This window comes from Myxine glutinosa, chromosome 10 (genome assembly GCF_964187855.1).
Source record: "Myxine glutinosa chromosome 10, kmMyxGlut1.1, whole genome shotgun sequence".
In the NCBI taxonomy this organism is placed as follows: Eukaryota; Metazoa; Chordata; class Myxini; order Myxiniformes; family Myxinidae; genus Myxine; species Myxine glutinosa.
Genome location: NC_136270.1, coordinates 121,381,006 through 121,401,005, shown reverse-complemented (window position 1 = coordinate 121,401,005; position 20,000 = coordinate 121,381,006). Strand labels below are relative to the sequence as shown.

General features: G+C 43.3%; 1 protein-coding gene across 1 annotated transcript in view; it reads left to right on the top strand.

Annotated features, from left to right (window-relative positions):
- The window catches only part of NGFR (nerve growth factor receptor), a 39,271-nt gene that overhangs the window by 1,073 nt on the left and 18,198 nt on the right, over nucleotides 1-20,000 (top strand). Inside the window, exons 2-3 of the mRNA XM_068101487.2 lie at nucleotides 2,257-2,401; nucleotides 7,690-8,049. Coding sequence (XP_067957588.2) covers nucleotides 2,257-2,401; nucleotides 7,690-8,049 — 505 coding nt within the window. The remainder of the gene's footprint in view (nucleotides 1-2,256; nucleotides 2,402-7,689; nucleotides 8,050-20,000) is intronic.

Below are 20,000 nucleotides of genomic sequence, written 5' to 3'. Positions count from 1 at the left end.
ACCCACCATAACACTCCCTTTCCCTAATTTATTCCTCCAACTTCATCAACTCTCTCATCGTTAGTCTGTTTGGCACTCCCATTTGGGCCAAAGCTGGTTCAAGTAAAACTTCCGGTATATATGACACTGTTCATTTGTCCTTTAGGGTTTAGTCTGCTGATGGCCTCGTAAATGATTGGACAAGTGCACAAATGTCTCCTAATTCCATCCTCTCCTTGTTTTCCTTCTGATATACTACAAGTAAAAGCCCCACCATCAGTCCATCATCATATTGCCAGTGTGGATAAATAAATAATACAATTATTCCCTCCGATTCTCCCTTTTCGACCCCAAGGAGCTTACGATGCCATGAGCCACCACTTTGATGTCCAAGGGGCGCATTTCTCCCACTCTGCGAAACTTTTTCATGAAATAGTTACTTTCAGTGGCATCTGGCATCTTTCATTCATCCTTTATGGAATAACTTGTTGTTAGCCCACTCCATGGGTGGCTAGGGAATGTGGTTTTGAAGTGGAGTACAGTCTTGGATGAAGCTCAATAATTGACTAAATGCTGGGGCCTAAAGTTGTTTGCCACATGAGGCAAGAGGGCCGATACAGCAATAACTACATGCTACTACGTATTTGATGGACGTACTCATGTTGTAGCTCGTATTTGATAGACCCGCGTACAGAACTTTTTCACTTGTAAAGTACTTCCTCATTTACGGGTTCCATTTGATCGACGCTGTAATACCATGCACGGTGAACTAAGGTTTTCAATTCAAACTCATGTATAAACATAGGAGCAATACACCTGGCGCTCACCTGGTAGAATAAACAATTTACTGCACTGACAAAAGGTATTTTAAACCAAATTCAATGGTTGCTGGAAGACAGGGCAGCATGTGGAATCATATTACCATAATCACAAGACTTTAAGCAAACAAACAAAAATACCTATTTTGGGGGGCACCCCCCCTTCCACCCCGTGTACCTACTCGGACCACAATTTTTCCAATGCCTTGAATAAATATTCGTACATCACGGATGATGAAGGTTGTGGTGACGTTTCATCAAAATTGTGTGTTTAGGTTCTGAGAAAAAAGCAAATACCTATTTTGGGGGGCACCCCCCACTCCCACCCCGTGTACCTACTCAGACCCCAATTTTTCCAATGCCTTGAATAAATATTGGTACATCACGGATGATGAAGGTTGTGGTGACGTTTCATCAAAATTGTGTGTTTACGTTCTGAGAAAAAAGCAAATACCTATTTTGGGGGGCACCCCCCACTCCCACCCCGTGTACCTACTCAGACCCCAATTTTTCCAATGCCTTGAATAAATATTGGTACATCATGGATGATGAAGGTTGTGGTGACGTTTCATCAAAATTGTGTGTTTACGTTCTGAGAAAAAAGCAAATACCTATTTTGGGGGGCCAGCCCCCCATAGACCACCTTAGACCCCAATTTTTCCAATGCCTTGCACAAACATTGGCACATCACGGATGATGAAGGTTGTGGTGAAGTTTCATCAAAATTGTGTTTGTAGGTTCTGAGAAAAAAAAGCAAATACCTATTTTGGGGGGCAAATACCCCCCCCCCAACCCCCATAGACCACCTTAGACCCTGATTTTTTAAATGCTCGGAACAAACTTTGGTACAACACAGATTATTAAGGTTGTGGTGAAGTTTCATCAGAATTGCATTTGTAGTTTCTGAGGAGAAAGCAAATACCTATTTTGGGGGGCAACCCTCCCCGTATACCCCCACAGGGGCAGATTTTTTTTAATGCCGTGAACAAACTTTGGTACATCACGGGTGATGAAGGTTGTGGTGAAGTTTCATCGGAATTGCTCGTGTAGTTTCTGAGAAAAAAGCAAATATCTATTTTAGGGGGTCGTACCTGGATCCACTTTGGCCCCCCGTTAACCCTCAAAGAGGCAGATTTTTTAAAATGCTGTGAACAAACTTTAGTCACAACACAACAAATATCATTTGTGCCAAATTTGGTCGCAATCCCATCAGCGGTTTCGGAGAAGAAGTTTCAAGTGTTTACAGACGGACGGACTGACGGACAGACGGACGGACGAACGGACGGCCTGCCGGACGACGTGCCATCACATAAGCTCCCCTGAACTTCGTTCCAGGTGAGCTAAAAAAAGGATGTTGGCGAAGGCACCAATCTATGCATTTCCTTTTCCAAGTTTACTGTGGAGGCAGAACTTTTCAACATGGGTTAATATTTTGCCTCTTCCTTGTGCACTCTTCCAGTTTGTGTGGGATGTGCGAAGCCAATCTGGGTGTCGGAGTCGTGAATATACGAAAAGTGGTGAATGCTGTGAGCAGTGTCACCCTGGCTTTGGCGTGACCTCACCATGCCTCGATGACAACACAAAGTGTGATCGCTGCTGGGATGGTGAGCGAGCAGGACACAGACACACAGACACACACACACACACACACACACACACATCACTTAATTGTACGGTATTGGTTGCTCCTAAACTTTAATATAATTTAAAGGATTGCTGTAAATGATGTTAATTTCACAACTTCCTGTGTTCAACTTTATTTAAATTTTAAACCTGAAAACATAATTCCCTTATGTAAAGTAAGAACTTTAACCTATAAGTAATTGACTGGTTTCCCGACTGCACTGGGCATCATTCTTCCTCGAGGTTTCCATCTTTTCAGCCCAGAACCTCTCCAAACAGCGGACCCACAACCTCGGTCACGGCTCGACATTAGGAGATTACCTTGATCTGTAGATCCACAACCTCAGTCATGGATCCAAATCAGTAGCTCACCAACATCAGAAGATCCACAACCTCGGTTACAGATCCACATCGGTAGATTACCTACATCAGTAGATCTACAACCACAGTTAGGGATCAACATCAGTAGATCACCTACATCAGAAGATCCACAACCTCGGTTACAGATCCACATCGGTAGATTATCTGCATCAATAGATCCACAACCAGTCATGGATCCACATCAGTAGATCACCTACATCAGTAGATCTACAACCACAGTCATGGATCCACATCAGTAGATTATCTGCATCAATAGATCCACAACCACAGTCATGGATCCACATCAGTAGATCACCTACATCAGTAGATGCACAACCTCAGTCAAGGATTCACATCTGTTGTTTACCTACATCAGTAGATCTACAAGCACAGTCATGGATCCACATCAGTAGATTATCTGCATCAATAGATCCACAACCAGTCATGGATCCACATCAGTAGATTAACTACAGTGCATTCAGAAAGTATTCAGACCCCTTCACTTTTTTCACATTTTGTTATGTTGCAGCCTTATGCCGAAATCGTTTAAATTCATTTTTTCCCTCATCAATCTACACTCAATACCCCATAATGACAAAGAGAAAACAGGACTTTAGAAAGTTTTGCAAATTTATTAAACAGAAAAAACTGAAATATCACATTGACATAAGTATTCATACCCTTTGCTATGACACTTGAAATTTAGCTCAGGTGCCTCCCATTTCTCTTGATCATCTTTGAGATGTTTCTACACCTTGATTGGAGTCCACCTGTGGTAAATTCAATTGATTGGACATGATCTGGAAAGGCACACACCTGTCCATATAAGGTCTCACAGCTGACAATGCATATCAGAGCAAAAACCAAGCCATGAGGTCGAAGGAACTGCCTGCAGAGCTCAGAGCCAGGATTGTGTCGAGGCACAGATCTGGGGAAGCCTACAAAAGTAATCTCTGCTGCATTGAAGGTTCCCAAGAGCACCGTGGCCTCCATAACTATTAAATGGAAGAAGTTTGGAACAACCAGGACTCTTCCTCGAGCTGGCCGCCCGGCCAAACTGAGCAATCGGGGGAGAAGGGCCTTGGTAAGAGAGGTGACCAAGAACCCGATGGTCACTCTGGCTGAGCTCCAGAGATCCTGTGTGGAGATGGGAGAAACTTCCAGAAGGACAACCATCACTGCAACACTCCACCGATCTGGACTTTATGGCAGAGCGGCCAGACGGAAGCCTACACACACAAACAAGCACACAACTACACAAGCAAACACACACCCAAAACACACCCTAACACACACCTACACTAACAAACACACACACAAATTATTGATATTCGCAAGTAACAAGCACACAAGAACACACACATGAACACACAAACACACAAACAAACACACACCCAGATACACAAACACGCAAACAAACACACAACGACACAAAGAAACACACACACGAACACACACACACACACACACACACACACATACAAACACACAAACACACAACTACATGAACGCACAACTACACAAACACACAAACAAACAAACACACACCTGAACACACAAACACACAAACAAACAGACAACTGCACAAACAAACAAACAAACACACATCAGAACACATACAAACACACAACTACACAACCAAACACACACCTGAACACACAAACACACAAACAAACACACACCTACACAACAAACACACCCGAAAACACACGCAAACACACAACTACACAAACACACACACGAACATAAAAAAACACAAATATACACCAGAACACACAAACACACAAATACACACACAAACACACAAACACACAAATACACACCCAAACATACACACACAAACACACAAATACACACACAAACACACAAATACACACACAAACACACAAATACACACACAAGTACACAAACACACCCAAACACACAAGCACACAAACAAACACAAACACACGGACGCACAGACACACAAACAAGCACAAACACACGGACACACAAACACGCAACTACACAAATACAAACATTTGAAAATATGTATTTAGATAAATGTGAATAATTTGGCTTCTTTCATGTGAATGTTTTGTACTTATTTATACAAAGTCTGAAGAGTCGTTCCTTAATTATTATATTTTGAATAAAGTTTAGTACATTCGATTTAAACTCCAAAGGCTCAAAGCGACGTTCATTGAATCAAGTGCTGAATTGCGCAATGTCAGCAAACACTACAACAGCATTTCGTTAGTCTTGCAGACACCCGGAGATCATTAGACCAGTAATAACCGAGTAACCTTCGATCATATCATTTCAAACTCAGCCGCTTGGACATCCACAAGTGGGAAATTTAAAAACTGAAGGACACATTTGCTGCCACTTTCACAGCCATTCTGACCAAGGTTATTATTTGTCCTCATTTCTTGTTTTCAAAAGTTCATTGGTCTCTAAGGTAAGCCCCAGGTACCCGATTCGGTGTACATTGTTATGCTTCCCAGTGCACGGATGGAGACGTTTAAATGTTTCGTCTTGGTGTCCATGGTGTCTTGCTCTTTGAAGAATCATTTTTCCAATATTATTTTAAAAATTATTTAATTTCCAACTATGATTTTTCTTCCACTTAATTTTTTTTTTCAATATTCATTTAATTAATCTTCAATTTTTTTTATTTTCAAAATCTTGTTTTTTCAATTATTAAAATATTTTTCAATATTCAATCATTAAATTTTTTGAATATTCATTTCATTAATTTTCAATTTTTTTAATTTTCAAAATTTAGTTTTTTCAATTATTTAAAATATTTTTCAATATTCCATTATTTAATTTTTTAAAATATTCTATTTTCAATTATTAAAATATTTTTCAGTTTTCAATTATTTATTTTTCCCATTATTTATATACATTTTTTTTTCATTATGAAGCAGAATTTCAAGTGCGGTCAATTGCCTAATATGAGTTGTCTATACCGGGAACCATCAGCAATCTCCAATCGCAGCCCTCTGGTTACGCCTGCTCTATACGCATGCATGGTGGGGTCTTGTACCTTGTTCTTGTAACTTGTTCTGCCTTTGAGATGGACTTCTCAAGAATAATGCAGCGTAGCGAATAAAAATGAGAAATAGACAGATAAATTTGTATTATTTGTAAAATCTGGACGTTCGCTTTTGCTATAACATCAGCAAGAATCATCAGAAGGACATTTCCTCTTAACAAGAGCACAGTAAAATCATTGATAATGATGAGGGACAATCTACATTGTACGTATGCAAAAATGGCATTACCTTTGAACACCATCCCCAAGCAATGATGCCTCCAATACATTTCTTCTTCCCTCCTATCACCTTACTACCCTCTGATATTTCCCCTTTTATCCAATATCCAATACTCTGCAATCCTCCATCACTTATCATTCTATTAATTATGATAGGGAGGGATCAAGGGAAAGATGTGCAAATCATTGTGGAGTCCATGGAAAAGGCGTCGAGTTGAAAAAAGGAGTTTTGAGAGGTGATTTCAGAGGAAAGAGAATCCGATCGATCGATGGACGTGGAGTGGGGAAGGAACTTTAGAGGTGTGTTTCCGATACAAGGTGTATAAGCAATAGTAGTCATGTAGAGATGGGGTAATAAGATTAGAGTTGGCAAAATGGAGGAGACCAGAGGAGAAATATGTCGAGATTCGTGATGCAAGATCAGAGACTTTTCCAGCACTCTTTCCTTTTCTTGTCTCAATTTAGCCCCCCTCCCAACCCCCCCCCCCCTCCCAAACCCCCCCGCCCCTCCTACCTCTCCAGCCATTATCCATCTACAATTTCCTTCCCATTTGTACATAGCATGTATGCAGACCTCAAGGAAACATTGCTTTTATGGTTTACCGATGAATGTATTTCCTATTCTAATATCATCTCGCTCTTCTTTCAATGAACATCATCCAGACTTTTGCTGATCTTTTTGTTTTTTACGTATTGGTTCACATATACAGCCCCAAAAACATGCAGCTCGTTGCACACACTGCTGTGTACATTTAAAAGCCTTTTTCCAAATTTGCCCCAAGGCAACAAAAATGTAAGAAAATGTTTGGAAAGCAATTTTCATTTTGGACCATCCTTCAAACCACATGGGGATTGTTCTGAACTGTTGTCGTTGCCCGGGCCTGCCCTTTGTGAAAATACAGGAGCTCCCTGGTCGTGCATGACAGAGGGATCACAAGGAATATTTACCATTAGTCGTTTCTCTAACTGTTTGCTGACACTCAGCCGTGAAAATGATTTCATCTACCATCCCGACGTGGAACCTCTGCACTTTGACAGTGAAACCTGACCTTTAAAATTGTTCTGCTATGCTGAACAATAAACCCTGCTGCCCCTGCAATGTGCAGGTTAGAGCAGAACACTCTAGATCAATATATATATATATATATATATATATATATATATATATATATATATATATATATATATATATGATATTACTGTATACTAGGTATATATATGTATATATGATATTACTGTATACTAGGTATATATATATATATGATATTGCTGTATACTAGGTATATATATATATATATATATATGATATTACTGTATACTAGGTATATATATATATATATATATATATATATATATATATATATATATATATGATATTACTGTATACTAGGTATATATATACTGTATATATATATGATATTACTGTATACTAGGTATATATATATATATATATATATATATATATGATATTACTGTATACTAGGTATATATATATATATATATATTTCAAATTTTCCGTTGAGCAGTTTTGGACAAAATGATGTTACTTTGGTCACTATATCCAGTAATATCATCCTAACAGTAATAATTACTTATTCCATCGATTAAATAACAAAATGTTTGTTTCCTATTGCGTATCATGCATAACAGGTATGACCTTCTCCAGCAAGTGGAGCCACACGGAGCCTTGTAGGACCTGCATCATGTGTCAGCGACCCATGCACATGCGTGTTCCGTGTACCGAGGCCGATGACACCATCTGCGAGTGTGAAGATGGATTCTTCTCTGCACCGGGAAATGGCGGGTGCATACCCTGCGATGAATGTAGCCCAGGAATGGGTGTGGGGATGGTGTGCACTCCAGACAGCAACACCCTTTGCGAGACCTGCCCGATAGGTTTCTTCTCTGATGTCATCAGTGACAGGGAACCATGCTTGCCTTGTTCCCTTTGTTTGGGTGACCAGGACATCCTCCAAGATTGCACTCCGACATCAGATTCTATATGTATCAGTAAGTCAATTCATCAATTTCTCTATACCTTTTTATAATGTTTACTTCTTCATCTGTTCTTCTGTGGATTATTCGTCTCGCCCCGAAGGGGATGCGAGACTATTGCAATGCCCTTGCCTGTGTCTGTCTGTGTGTCTGTGTCCACGTCTATATATTTTCACTTAAAAAATGCTGTTCTCTGCAACCGCTTGTCCGATCGATGCAAAACTTTAAAAATTGGAAGGACTCCCTCCCCATGGAGAATATTTGATTGCTAATTTTGACGTCCTAGGTCACATGGTATGGCAGCCATATTGGATTAAAGGGAAAATTTGAACCTCATTTTCACTGAAACCACTCAGTGAAAAAAAATTAAACTTAGCATATGTCATCAACTATATACAGACTTGGCATTTAATATGGAATATTTTTTTGTGGGGGTGAACTTACTTTTCAAGATGTCTTAGAACAAAAGTTCATTGGAATTATGTTGAAATTATTCTAGATTTTGTTAATGTTTTTTTTTTTTGTTTGTTTTGTATACAAGATCGAGGCTCGTGAAAGAGCGAACATTAATCACACAGAAAGACAAACAGACAAACCGACACATAAAACAAATAACATTGGGAGCGGTAGACAAGATGGGGAGAGAGGGGGAAGGACACAAACACAACATTTGAGAGCAGGGACCGAGAGACATGGAGACATCGAGAGATCTGTGGGAGGGAGAGGGCTTTGGGGGGGAGGCATGGGAAGGGGGGTGGGAGAGGTATAAAACATATGGACACTGCCAGGACTTCCAGGAAAGAAGTTGGAATTTCAAACAAGGTGGATCTGGGGTGAATTAGTGGGGGTAGAAAAGATCAAGGTTTTGGATGGGGGAAGATAAGAGATGGTGGTGAACAGCTGTTTTAAAGACCTGGAGGGAGGAGTGGGATTGAAGGGAGTGTGGGAGTTTGTTCCAGAGGCGGGAGAAAAGAGGAATTTCTATTGGGCATTTGGAACCTTTATGACATGTGACCTTTAAAAGAAACAAAAACCACATTTGACATTTCGAAACAAATAAATTGATCCTTGAAAGTGATGTAAACTGATATCGAACTCGATTCATGGACAGTACAGTGTTAAACGTCTATACGTTTTCCAGAAGTATCTCTTTATTTTGCACATTAGCCAAATTTTTTTTTAACAAAAACAAAAGTTAAATTACGATTGGGATTACGGACAGTAAAATTACAGTTCAGTACTTCGTGTAACCCCCACGAGCATTCAGGAGAGCACGTACACGTTGAGGCATGCTGTTCACGAGATTTGCCAATGTTTGGACAGGAATCGCTTGCCATGCAGTGACAATAGCCTGCTGCAATTCACGCACAGAGGTCGGCTGCTGGTCCAAGTGGTCGATTTGACGCGTTAATTCTGCCCACAAGTTCTCTATCGGATTCATATCCGGGGACATGGCAGGCCACTCCATATGCTCTACACCACGGTCAGCAAGAAAGTGTTGGATCATGCGAGCACGATGAGGCCGTGCATTGTCATCTTGGAAGACAAAGTTTCCTAGAAAGGCTGCACGAGCAAATGGAAGCAATGTTTCTTCCAGAATGGCCCTGTACTTCAACTGGTTCAGGTTTACATTCAGAACAACCAGGTCAGTTTTGCCCCCTGCATGAAAAGCAGCCCAAACGGTCACCCCACCACCTCCAGCTTGGACTCTTGGCACAATACAATCTTTGTTGTAGGCTTCATGCACTTGTCTGTGCACTCGGACGCGGCCATCTTGACGATAGACCAGAAATCTAGACTCGTCACTGAAGATCACGTGATTCCAGTGTCCTGGCTGCCATTGACGGTGCTCTCTGGCCCACTGAAATCGGCGCTGGTGGTGTTGTCTGGTCAGGCGTGGCTTTCTCAGGGGACGCCTGGCACGATACCCTGCTTGAACCAGTCGTTGGTTGACTAGCCTTCTGGATACAGGCGCATTTGTCAGTTGCTGCCACTCAGCCATAAGCCGATTAGCTGACTTGGTACGGCCATTGCGGACTAACCGGTGCAGTTGGCGATCATCCCTCTTTGTGGTTCTGCGGGGACATCCTGGCCTCGGTATTGGAGTAGGGACACCCCTCTGAGCATTTCGTTTCAGGATCTTTGACACCTGACCTTGAGTGATGCCATACTGCCGAGCAATAGCACGCTGTTTCATACCGTAATTTCGTAAACCACCACTCCATGACAAACAGCATTGTCGAGTTGACGGACCATCTCCAGAGGAAGCGGCAATAACTTTTGGAGACGTGCAGCAGTTGTTTTCCACTATTACAGAACGCAACAACCCTTGTATACCCGACTGTGAAGCCAATCATCAAATGCACCTGTCCGTACATTTTGCCACGCCACCTGTGATATAATCCTGTTGTTGACTTCTTGCTGCGACAGACAATCAGTGACATGGTTCTTTTAACAAATAAATCACCAAAGTGTAAAATAAACTCACCAGATTGATATACTGAGTTAAGAAAGTAAACCCGTCAAGAAAAAAAAAAAATTCCATATTAAATGCCAAGTCTGTATATATAGGGTGATAACGACGAGGTATATAGGGTGACCATGATGATGTCATCCCTGAAGTGGTATTCCAGCCATAATTGGCTGAATTGCAGTCTTTATCCGAAATATCTGAAACTTCATATATCTGATCTATGACCCGATGTAAGTGAATAATCAAATTTATGACGTTCATAACCCATGCTTACAAACTATGTGATATATGAGGGTTCATGGATGATACGTGTATATGGGCCATACACCATCATTTGAAACGTTCCCACTCTCACTTGTACCTCATCTCACTTGAAACTATGATACCATCATTTCACTTGAGCTAAAATTACAGGTCATCAACTCGAACAAGCATTTTGAGTATTGCGCTGCAATACATGTCCCCTACCAGCAGTCTGTCGTCCGGAAAACTGTTGGGGAAATTACCAAGGGTTATTTATCCACAGGTTCTGAATCGTTCCCAATCGCTAATTACCTCAGGATGGGCTCACCTGTGATTCGCACTCGGGACTTCGATTTATACACCTTGCAGACAGGTCAGCAGAAGCACGAGAAAATACGTTGTTGATAAAGAACCTTTCGAGTCGCTTAATATCAGTAATTTATTATATTTTCCGGTTCACGATCAATGATCGATGTGAATATATATGTTGCTCGGCTTGGTTCTGCCCCTCCCGAAAGCGCGCGCTGTGTCGCGCTGTTGACGTTCGCGAGACGAGGCTGAGGGCACGCGGTGCGGCTTGAGGAGAACTCTAGAATAAACAAGAGATATCCATTTTAAAATTATTTTCGTTTAATTAACGATATCTGCCAAACCACGTGCCCTATCGCAAATTACAAAGGACATTTTAGTAGATTGACATGCTGAACAGATTTGTGAAGTTTCCCCTCGATTGGACCAAAAATGAGGGAGGAGCTCGGTTTTAAAGGTTCATGCTTAAAAACGTCATAACTCTGAAACCATGTGATGCATGACGTCATGCTCGCTGACTTCTTTGTTCGTCATGGGTATGCGTTTCTGCCTGCAAAGTTTGGCCTCGATCTGTTCAGCCGTTGCAGAGAAAAAGGGGTTTTCGTTTTTTCACGAAAAACAATATGGCGGCCGAACCACGTGACATATGACGTCATAATTACCATTAAAATATTCTACAGACCGAGTCCCTCCTACGGTGAAAATTTGATCTCAATCGGTCCTATTATTGCAGAGAAAATGTTTTTTAAAGGAAATTAAAATTTAAAATGGCACTGAGTTAAGGATCATCAGAATTATCAGAATTCCCAAAGTTCAAAGTGCCATAACTTTGTCAAAAATGATCGAAACGTCGTGAAGTTCGAACTTGATCTGTAACTTATCATGAGGAAACCATGTGCCAAGTTTGAAATCATTAGCATTAAGCGTTTAGAAAAAAAGTCCGGAAAACTGTTCTTTGCGTGACTAACCCTTTGGTAATTTCCCCAACAATTTTCCGGACGACAGACTGCCGGTAGGGGACATGTATTGCATCGCAATACTCAGAATGCTTGTTAATATTGCAAATTATATAGCAATACGAGTTGGTACACGATCGACTTTTGCAGGTATGTTGCTTGGATAAGCATTTGGCAAACAGAATGGTATGCTGATGAGCACACACTCCTTTGAGCTGTCTCGTCTGGGTTTGATATAATTACCGAGCGGATTATAAAAAGTGTTTGGCAGAGGGATTGATCCTTGCATTCGTTTGCATTTAGTACTTGCTGCATGTAGCAGTTACGAGAAAGCCTGGAAGAGTTGTGGCTAGGGAAGGCAATTGGGACAACAGAGGTGCTGTTGATGTTGATGGATCAGAAAGCAAAAGGTGGAATGAAATGCCCAATAGAAAAAAATTATGATCCTGTGGAGCGAATCACAGTCAACTGGTTACATGGGTTCAACCTCAGAAGAGTATCCTCAAAAATAGACCAAAGTGAACACATTCGTGTGAAAAGATTGACCTTTAAAACCTACACTTATGAAGGGGGACAGACATCTGTACAAACACACAAACTATAACATTGTGTTGTAAATGATATACGATATGTATATATATATATATATATATATATATATATATATATATTGTTACGGACGCGGTTAAGATGTTATTTTGACCGAGCGGTGGTATTACCGCGACCGAACAGTTATTCCCCGACTAATACCCGATTTGCCCCAAACTTTGGCCGGATCTTGCCACCGCTATTCAATCGGGAAAACTCTAAAGCGACCGAATACAAAGAGGAAAAGGAATAAGACGAGAAGACGTACAGAAGAGTAATTGGATTTATTATTTACACATATAATCAAGAAGAAAGCAGTCACGTTTATTTCCAGACGAGATTAGATACACAGTGCAACGCTAGCTTACCTACAGTCTTAATTAACCCAGGGACAGAACAAACACGGACAGACTCACGCGGGGAATGATGATAGGACTGGCGGGAGATGGATGGCTGGCGGGATAGGGAGGTCCAACTAGTTCTGCAGCTGATCGACTCGTGGGCAGCCGCCGCTCCTTCGCGGCCCTGCTCCAAACTGCTGTCCAGGCCTCACGCTGCTGTGGCTGCAGTTTCGGTGGCTCGAGCTGCAGCAAGTGCAGTTTCGGTGGCTCGAGCTGCAGTGAGTGCAGTTTCGGTGGCTCGAGCTACAGTTCAACCCTGGACTTCTTCTCGTCTCTCCGTCAAAGCTCATCTCCCGTCTGCTGCTTGGGAAACGCCCTGCCTGCGGGTTATATAGGCCCCGCCCCTCAACCTTCGCGAACCTCCTCGATCTTTCTTTCCACACCCTCTCCAAGTCCAACCCCTTGTTCGTGGTTGGTTGAGTGGGGCTGACTCACTCCTCCCCTCTATGACGAGGTGGGGACCCGCCTTTCTTCCCCAACCCTGCCTCGTGGTCAATGGCGGATGAAGAGAAAACCGCCCAAAATGCAGTTGGCAATGCGAATGGCAATTGACGAAAAGGGGGAATGGAGGTTTTGGGAATGGGAATGAAGGGAATCTATCTCTTTCACTGGTGCAATGGAGTATTTCAATTAATGGGAGACACAGCCTTACCCTAAAACACATAATAAGATATAACTGTTGAACAGGGGTATTCTATGATTGGCTGTAGTGTGGGTGCTCTATGGACTAATTATGGGACGCCCTTTGACCTTTACACAGCTCCGGAGGCAGGAGGCGCAGAATAACCAATATTCATAATAAAGCACAACCAAAAAAATACAGTCCTCATATCTGCAACTATATATATATATATATATATATATATATATATAATATATATTTATATATATATATATATATATATATATATGAGCATTTGTTCCATGCGTTTTCCGTTTAAATTGTTTACACTGTCACATGTATAATGTAGATGTTTTAGCCTTTTTGACTTGTAGTTATCAAATCTGTTTGTGATTTTGTCTGTATTTTGTTATAATGCCCATTTCCACCATGTTTATTAGTACGTAATTTAATTATATTACAATGTACTATTTGCTGCCATTTCTGTCTTCTTCTATGTCTGAATGTTTATGATTGGTTGAATAAAACCATTTACTACTACTACTATATATATTTTGTTTCGGTTTTTAGAACCGGCACTTGTAAATAATAATTCTTGTAAATAATTCTCTTCATTTAAAAAGGTTGCACCCATAGTTAGTCCACAAGCAACACGTAGGACACCATAGGAACTTTCAGTTATTTCCCTTGTCTGTGTTTAGTTAAGGCTCTGTTCCCAATAGTTGAATCTGCGTTGCATTAATTAAATAAGATAGGCCCCATTCGCCTCTTTGCCAGCTGCTCTCTCTCCAAGCTACGCCAGTACGTGCCCCTACAGTCGGGGCTTGTCCCTCCCAATTCTATTACGCGCCGTCGCTTGCCAGCAGCGTTCGCTGCCTTGCTCCAAACGCCATTGAACACACGGTCGGCTCGAGGAAAGATGGGGCAGAGCCACGAGAAGAGGTGTGGCCTCGTCCACGAGCCATCGAGGGCGGGGTTGGTGAGCCCTCGCGAACCTATCAGGGCTGAGGTGGGATGGCCTGGTAAGGGCGTGGCTGGAGCTTCCAGAGGGTTCGCTGGGATTGCCCATATAAGCACGCACGAAAAGCCCTCTGAAGAACTGTGCAGGGAGCCATCATTGATTAAGGACCGCGAGGGAGCTCGATTATTGAAAGGACTGCGCGAGGGGAGGCCATTGTGAAAAGACTGCCGAGAGAACTGCGCAGGGAGCCATCATTGATTAAGGACCGTGAGGGAGCTCGATTATTGAAGGGACTGCGTGAGGGGAGGCCATTGTGAAAAGACTGCCGAGAGGACTGCGCGGGGAGAGCTCGACTGTTACGGAATGCGCGGAGCGCACCTGGTGATTAATGATCTCGTTTGAAAGGCGCGTATGAACATTGAGAGAGAGAGAGACAGAGGCAGCAAGCGCACATATTACATACGCAGCATCCCAGTCCCCCACTATATCTAAAAGGTCCGGTCGTGCGCCAACGCCACATGAAGCTGCCGGCCGTTCTTTGCCGCGGTACGAGTCAACACCCGGAGCCAGACTCGAGTGAACCTGGAGCCGGACCTCGACGCCTACCATCTGCCTGGACCCTCTCCTCCTACCACTACCCTCCTGTGTAAGTCTGTCTGTTTTGTCATGGGGTTAAGTAAGACTGTATAGATAAGCTTGCCCTGTGTCCTTTTGCTCTTCTTCTTGTACATTCTTTTCCTTTCGTTTCCTCTTTTGGGTTTTTGTATATAGTGAAATAAACCCTTATTTGTTTTTCCCTTTACTCTGGTTTCCTCTATTCGATTGTTTGCGTCCTTTCCCAATTGAGTACCTGTGGCACGATTTCGGAACCGCTCAGGATCGGGTTAGTCTTTTGTTAATGGCTCGGGCTTCAGATTGCTAACCGCTCAGCAAATTCCATCTTGTCCGCGGTCCGAGCAGGAGTTATCTCCCTGCTTCACGGCCAGGGGTAGCACTCAGGTATTTGGGACTTCATTGATCAATCACCCTGGCTACTCCCGACCGGAAGGAGCGTTATAACTTCTAGGGTTGGGGGAACGGCCAGCTTGAAAGACAAGGGGATTAACCCCCCCCCCCCCCGTGGTAACGGGAGTGCCGTACCCCGAATCCGCAACAATATATATACTAGCCGAATGCACCCGGCGTTGCCCGGGTTCTTTTTGAATGAATTTACTACTATAATTCAGCTTTTACTCACGGCCGTAGAAGATTGACTACTATAATTCAGCTCAACTTTTAATTGCGAAATGGGCCCAGCACGGCGAGGCGGCCTCGACCGGCCTCGCCACCTAGCCTATAACCTTCCTGGGACCCATCCCGCCATTTTTTGTTTTTCCTCCTATCTTTCACCGTTCCGGAGGTTAGCGCGTGCAGACAAACAAAAACTTTCTTTTATGTGTATATATATATATATGTATATATATATTCAGTTGGAGAGAGTATGTGTGTGTGTGTGTGTGTGTGTGTGTGTGTGTGTGTGTGTGTGTGTGTGTGTGTGTGTGTGTGTGTGTGTGTGTGTGTGTGTGTGTGTGTGTGTGTGTGTGTGTGTGTGTGTGTGTGTGTGTGTGTGTGTGTGTGTGTGTGTCCAACACTGCTGCTTGGATGTGTGTTTCTTCCTTAAGGCTTTATTGGCAAGATAAACTGGCTTACACTCTTTCCCTTGGCGCCTCTTGTCCTTGGTAATTTATGGGGAGATGTTTCTCTTTGCTCAGAAAAACCCACTCGAGTGTAAATATTTAGCCATCCAGCCGGGCCGAAGCTTGAACCCATATGTCCTGTTGCTTATGGCCATCTGTTGTAGCACCGTGGATGGGAGAGTGTGTAAATGGACCATGATCCCGTGGGATTCGACAGAAGTCACCTTCGACGAGATGATGGATTCGGAAGCGGATGGAGTCGCGACACAGAATAAGAACAAGGGAAAAATGTGAATCTCAAGTCCAGTATACATTTAATTCTGGGCTCTGTGTGCGTGTGTGTGTGTGCGCGCGTGTGTGTGCAAAATTGTGTACGTGTAGGTATTTGTTCAAGTAGGTATTTGTCTGTCTGTATGTTGTACCCCCGTACTCATAAGCAAGAAACTCTCAGAGGAAATGCAGGCCTATTTCTTCCACATGTGTATCTTATTGGTTCGCTGTTCTCAAAGGAAAGCCAGGTGGCCTGGTGTGCAGAATCGGCTCCTTATCACATCTCTTGTACTGCTTCTCAAGTTCCTGCTCACTTGGGTGTTGTGTTTCGGATCGCCAGGCATTCGCCAATTATCCTAGCACTGCACATTCAAAGAAAATGGTTTCTCCTATGTTCTCGGTCACCCCAGGTTGATGCCTCTGGGGCAGTGCGGAGTTGATGGTCCACACAACCGGAAGCACACAGAGTGACCATGCAAAGCAAGGTTTTAGGGGCTGTGATTACACCACATGTCCATCTGAATAACAGATGTACCTACCAGAAAATGTACCTGCACAGGAAGGACGTCATTTCAAAGAAGAAGATGATGGCATCAAAGAAGATGTACAATCTGTTCGCAATATGGAATCACAATGAAGGCTTTTACAACTTATTATCTAAAATGGGCCAATTTCAGATGTGGTGGTTAGAGCGTCCGCTCTAAGTCTGAGAGGTTGGTGGTTTGAACCTCGCCCGAATCGTACGAAAGACTTTAAAAATGGTACGTGCTGCTTCCTTGCTTGATAGTCAGCATTTAATAGGATAGAGGATGGACAAACAACCATAAGTTGGCAATACTAGTGCAGGCCTTGTTGGGCCGAGTATAATTCTCCTGCATCAAAGTTCCTTGTCGGGGAACATATATTATTATTCACCAGCAAGGGTACCCGGTGTTTGCCAGGAAACGCAATGCCCCTCCTCCCGCCCTTTCCTCTCCCTCGTCACACCCCTCCCCCTGCCTCTTTCCCTCCAAACTCCCACCCCACCCCACCCATCCGAAGTCCCCTGGACTCCCACCCAACCACTTCCCCTCCCTACTCCCACCCCACCTCCCTTCCTCCAGACTCCAATACCACACCTTCCCTCCCTCCAGACTCCAACACCACACCTTCCCCTCCCTCCACCACTCCACCCCTCCATCCAGACTCCAACACCACCCCTTCCCCTCCCTCCACCACTCCACCCCTCCCTCCAGACTCCCACTCCACCACTTCCTCTGCACTCCCACTCTACCACTTCCTCTGGACTCCCACTCCACCACTTCCCCTCCCCCCACCACTCCACCCCTCCCTCCAGACTCCCACTCCACCACTTCCTCTGCACTCCCACTCTACCACTTCTTCTGGACTCCCACTCCATCACTTCCTCTCCCTCCTCCCACTCCTTCCTCTTTCTCTTGCATCCCATTCCCCTTCCTCCCTCCAGACACCCAGTCCCTTTCCCAGAAAGGGGGGCAGAGAGAGAGAGAGAGAGAGAGAGAGAGAGAGAGACACACAGAGACACACAGAGACACACAGAGAGACACAGAGAGACACAGAGAGACACAGAGAGACACAGAGAGACACACAGAGACACACAGAGACACACAGTAGGGGAGGAGAGCCGGGAAAGTTGAGAGAGCGATGCTTCACCACATGGCGTTATACTGCACACTTCAGGAGGGAGGGGGAGTGAGGAGAGGGTTGGGAGCAAGAGAAAGATAGCAGGGTTGGGGTGGGATAGAGGAGTGAGGGTGAGCTAGAGGGGGTGGGGAGCAAAGGGAGTGTGAGTATGGGGCTGAGAAAGAGGTGGGAGAGGGGAAGAGAGGGGGAAGAGAGAGAGAGAGAGTGAGGAGGGGAAGGGAAGAGCGAGGAGGGGAATGGGAAAGAGGGGGGGAGAAAATCCGGCAGATGTGACGCCCAGTTTAACATCCATCTGAGGGATGGCACGCATATTGATGAGTCATCCTACTGTGAAACCATGTGTTGACAGTTTATAGCTGGGTCAGGATTCAAATCTAGGCCACACGGGTTAGAGCGAGTGTGCATACCTCTTGGCCATCCTGCTTGTCCTGTTGCTTTACTAAATCTAATCCTATAATTTATTTTGCCTTCCTAACTCCTGGGATGTCACCATGGAGAACTGAGCCGCGGTATCACCATGCACACTTGTGCAGATCAAAGTTTGTAGAGTGATCGCCAAGTGGCTTAAGCTCTCAAGAAAGCACTCCAACAAAACTGTTGAAGAATACTTCGTTACATCATTATATTACATCAGCGGCACCACCGTATCCCCAAAATGATGCAGACAAGCAGCCACTGGCTGCATACGTGCCACCACCAGCAGCCATTTGATGATGCGATTGAGGAAAGTGAAAAAATACATTTTGAGCGCTTAATCATGCAGAAACCATTGCGGGCTGTTCCAAGGCAAGGCATTTTTGAAAAGGCCGAAACAGCTTATGACCTTTAGGAGGGATAGTGGGATGACCAGTGATAAGCCTGTTTTTCTATGATTTAAATGAGCCGGTTAATTATCCTCAAAAGGAGTATTTAAATTTATCCAAACACTCAGTTTTCATTCATGCACTCCCTTGGAGTTCCGTAAGTACGCACGCAAAGTTTCAGGCTGCTCGGTTTCATGGTTTTGGAGTTATGGAGGAGACGCACTGACTGACTAACTGACGCACTGACATACGTTCTCTTTTATTATTAATATAGATTCGTGCCTGTTGTTTGTTTCTTTTATAACATCCTTAAAACAGTAAGTTTCCTGTTTGGAATGATTTTCAATTTTGTTTAACTGTCAGACAGGGAGACAGAGTAAGAAAAATCTCACTCCTCTCTGCGCACGCTCGATCGGGACGAATTCAGAGCCAAATTACTGCTGAATGGCAAACTTGTCTTCCTACTCACATTCCAATTTGTGTTTGAAAATTTAACATTCGATTGAAATTAAGTTGTTCCTCGATCATAAACTGAGGTTTGTGGACAGAAGAACGAACGGACAGACAGAAGTGAACCAATTGCTTCACCATGCATTTTGCTTTGCGTGTGCTGGGTATGAATGGGATGTGAATGAAGCACGGGCAAGATCAGCCAAAAGGCATCCTTTGTCACAAAGTCCTTTTATATGGTGTATCCTTGTAAAAAAAAAGAAAAAAAAGGAACTTCAACTTAAAAAAGCATAAACAAACCCCCCCAAAAAAAATCAATTTCCTGCTACTTTAACGACAAGGTTGCAAAGGCCACCCGACTTTCCTCAATAATGTGCCATTAAGATGGATCAATAATAAGGCAATAACACATTTGTAGATAGACATGTGAGTATATTCAGTGAAACCTATTTTTCAAGCCAATATCGATGCACATGGAAGAGCAGAACGACAGGGGGTTATTAAGCATCAGCTGACAAATTGGAACAAAGGGGGGAAACAATGGAACAACAA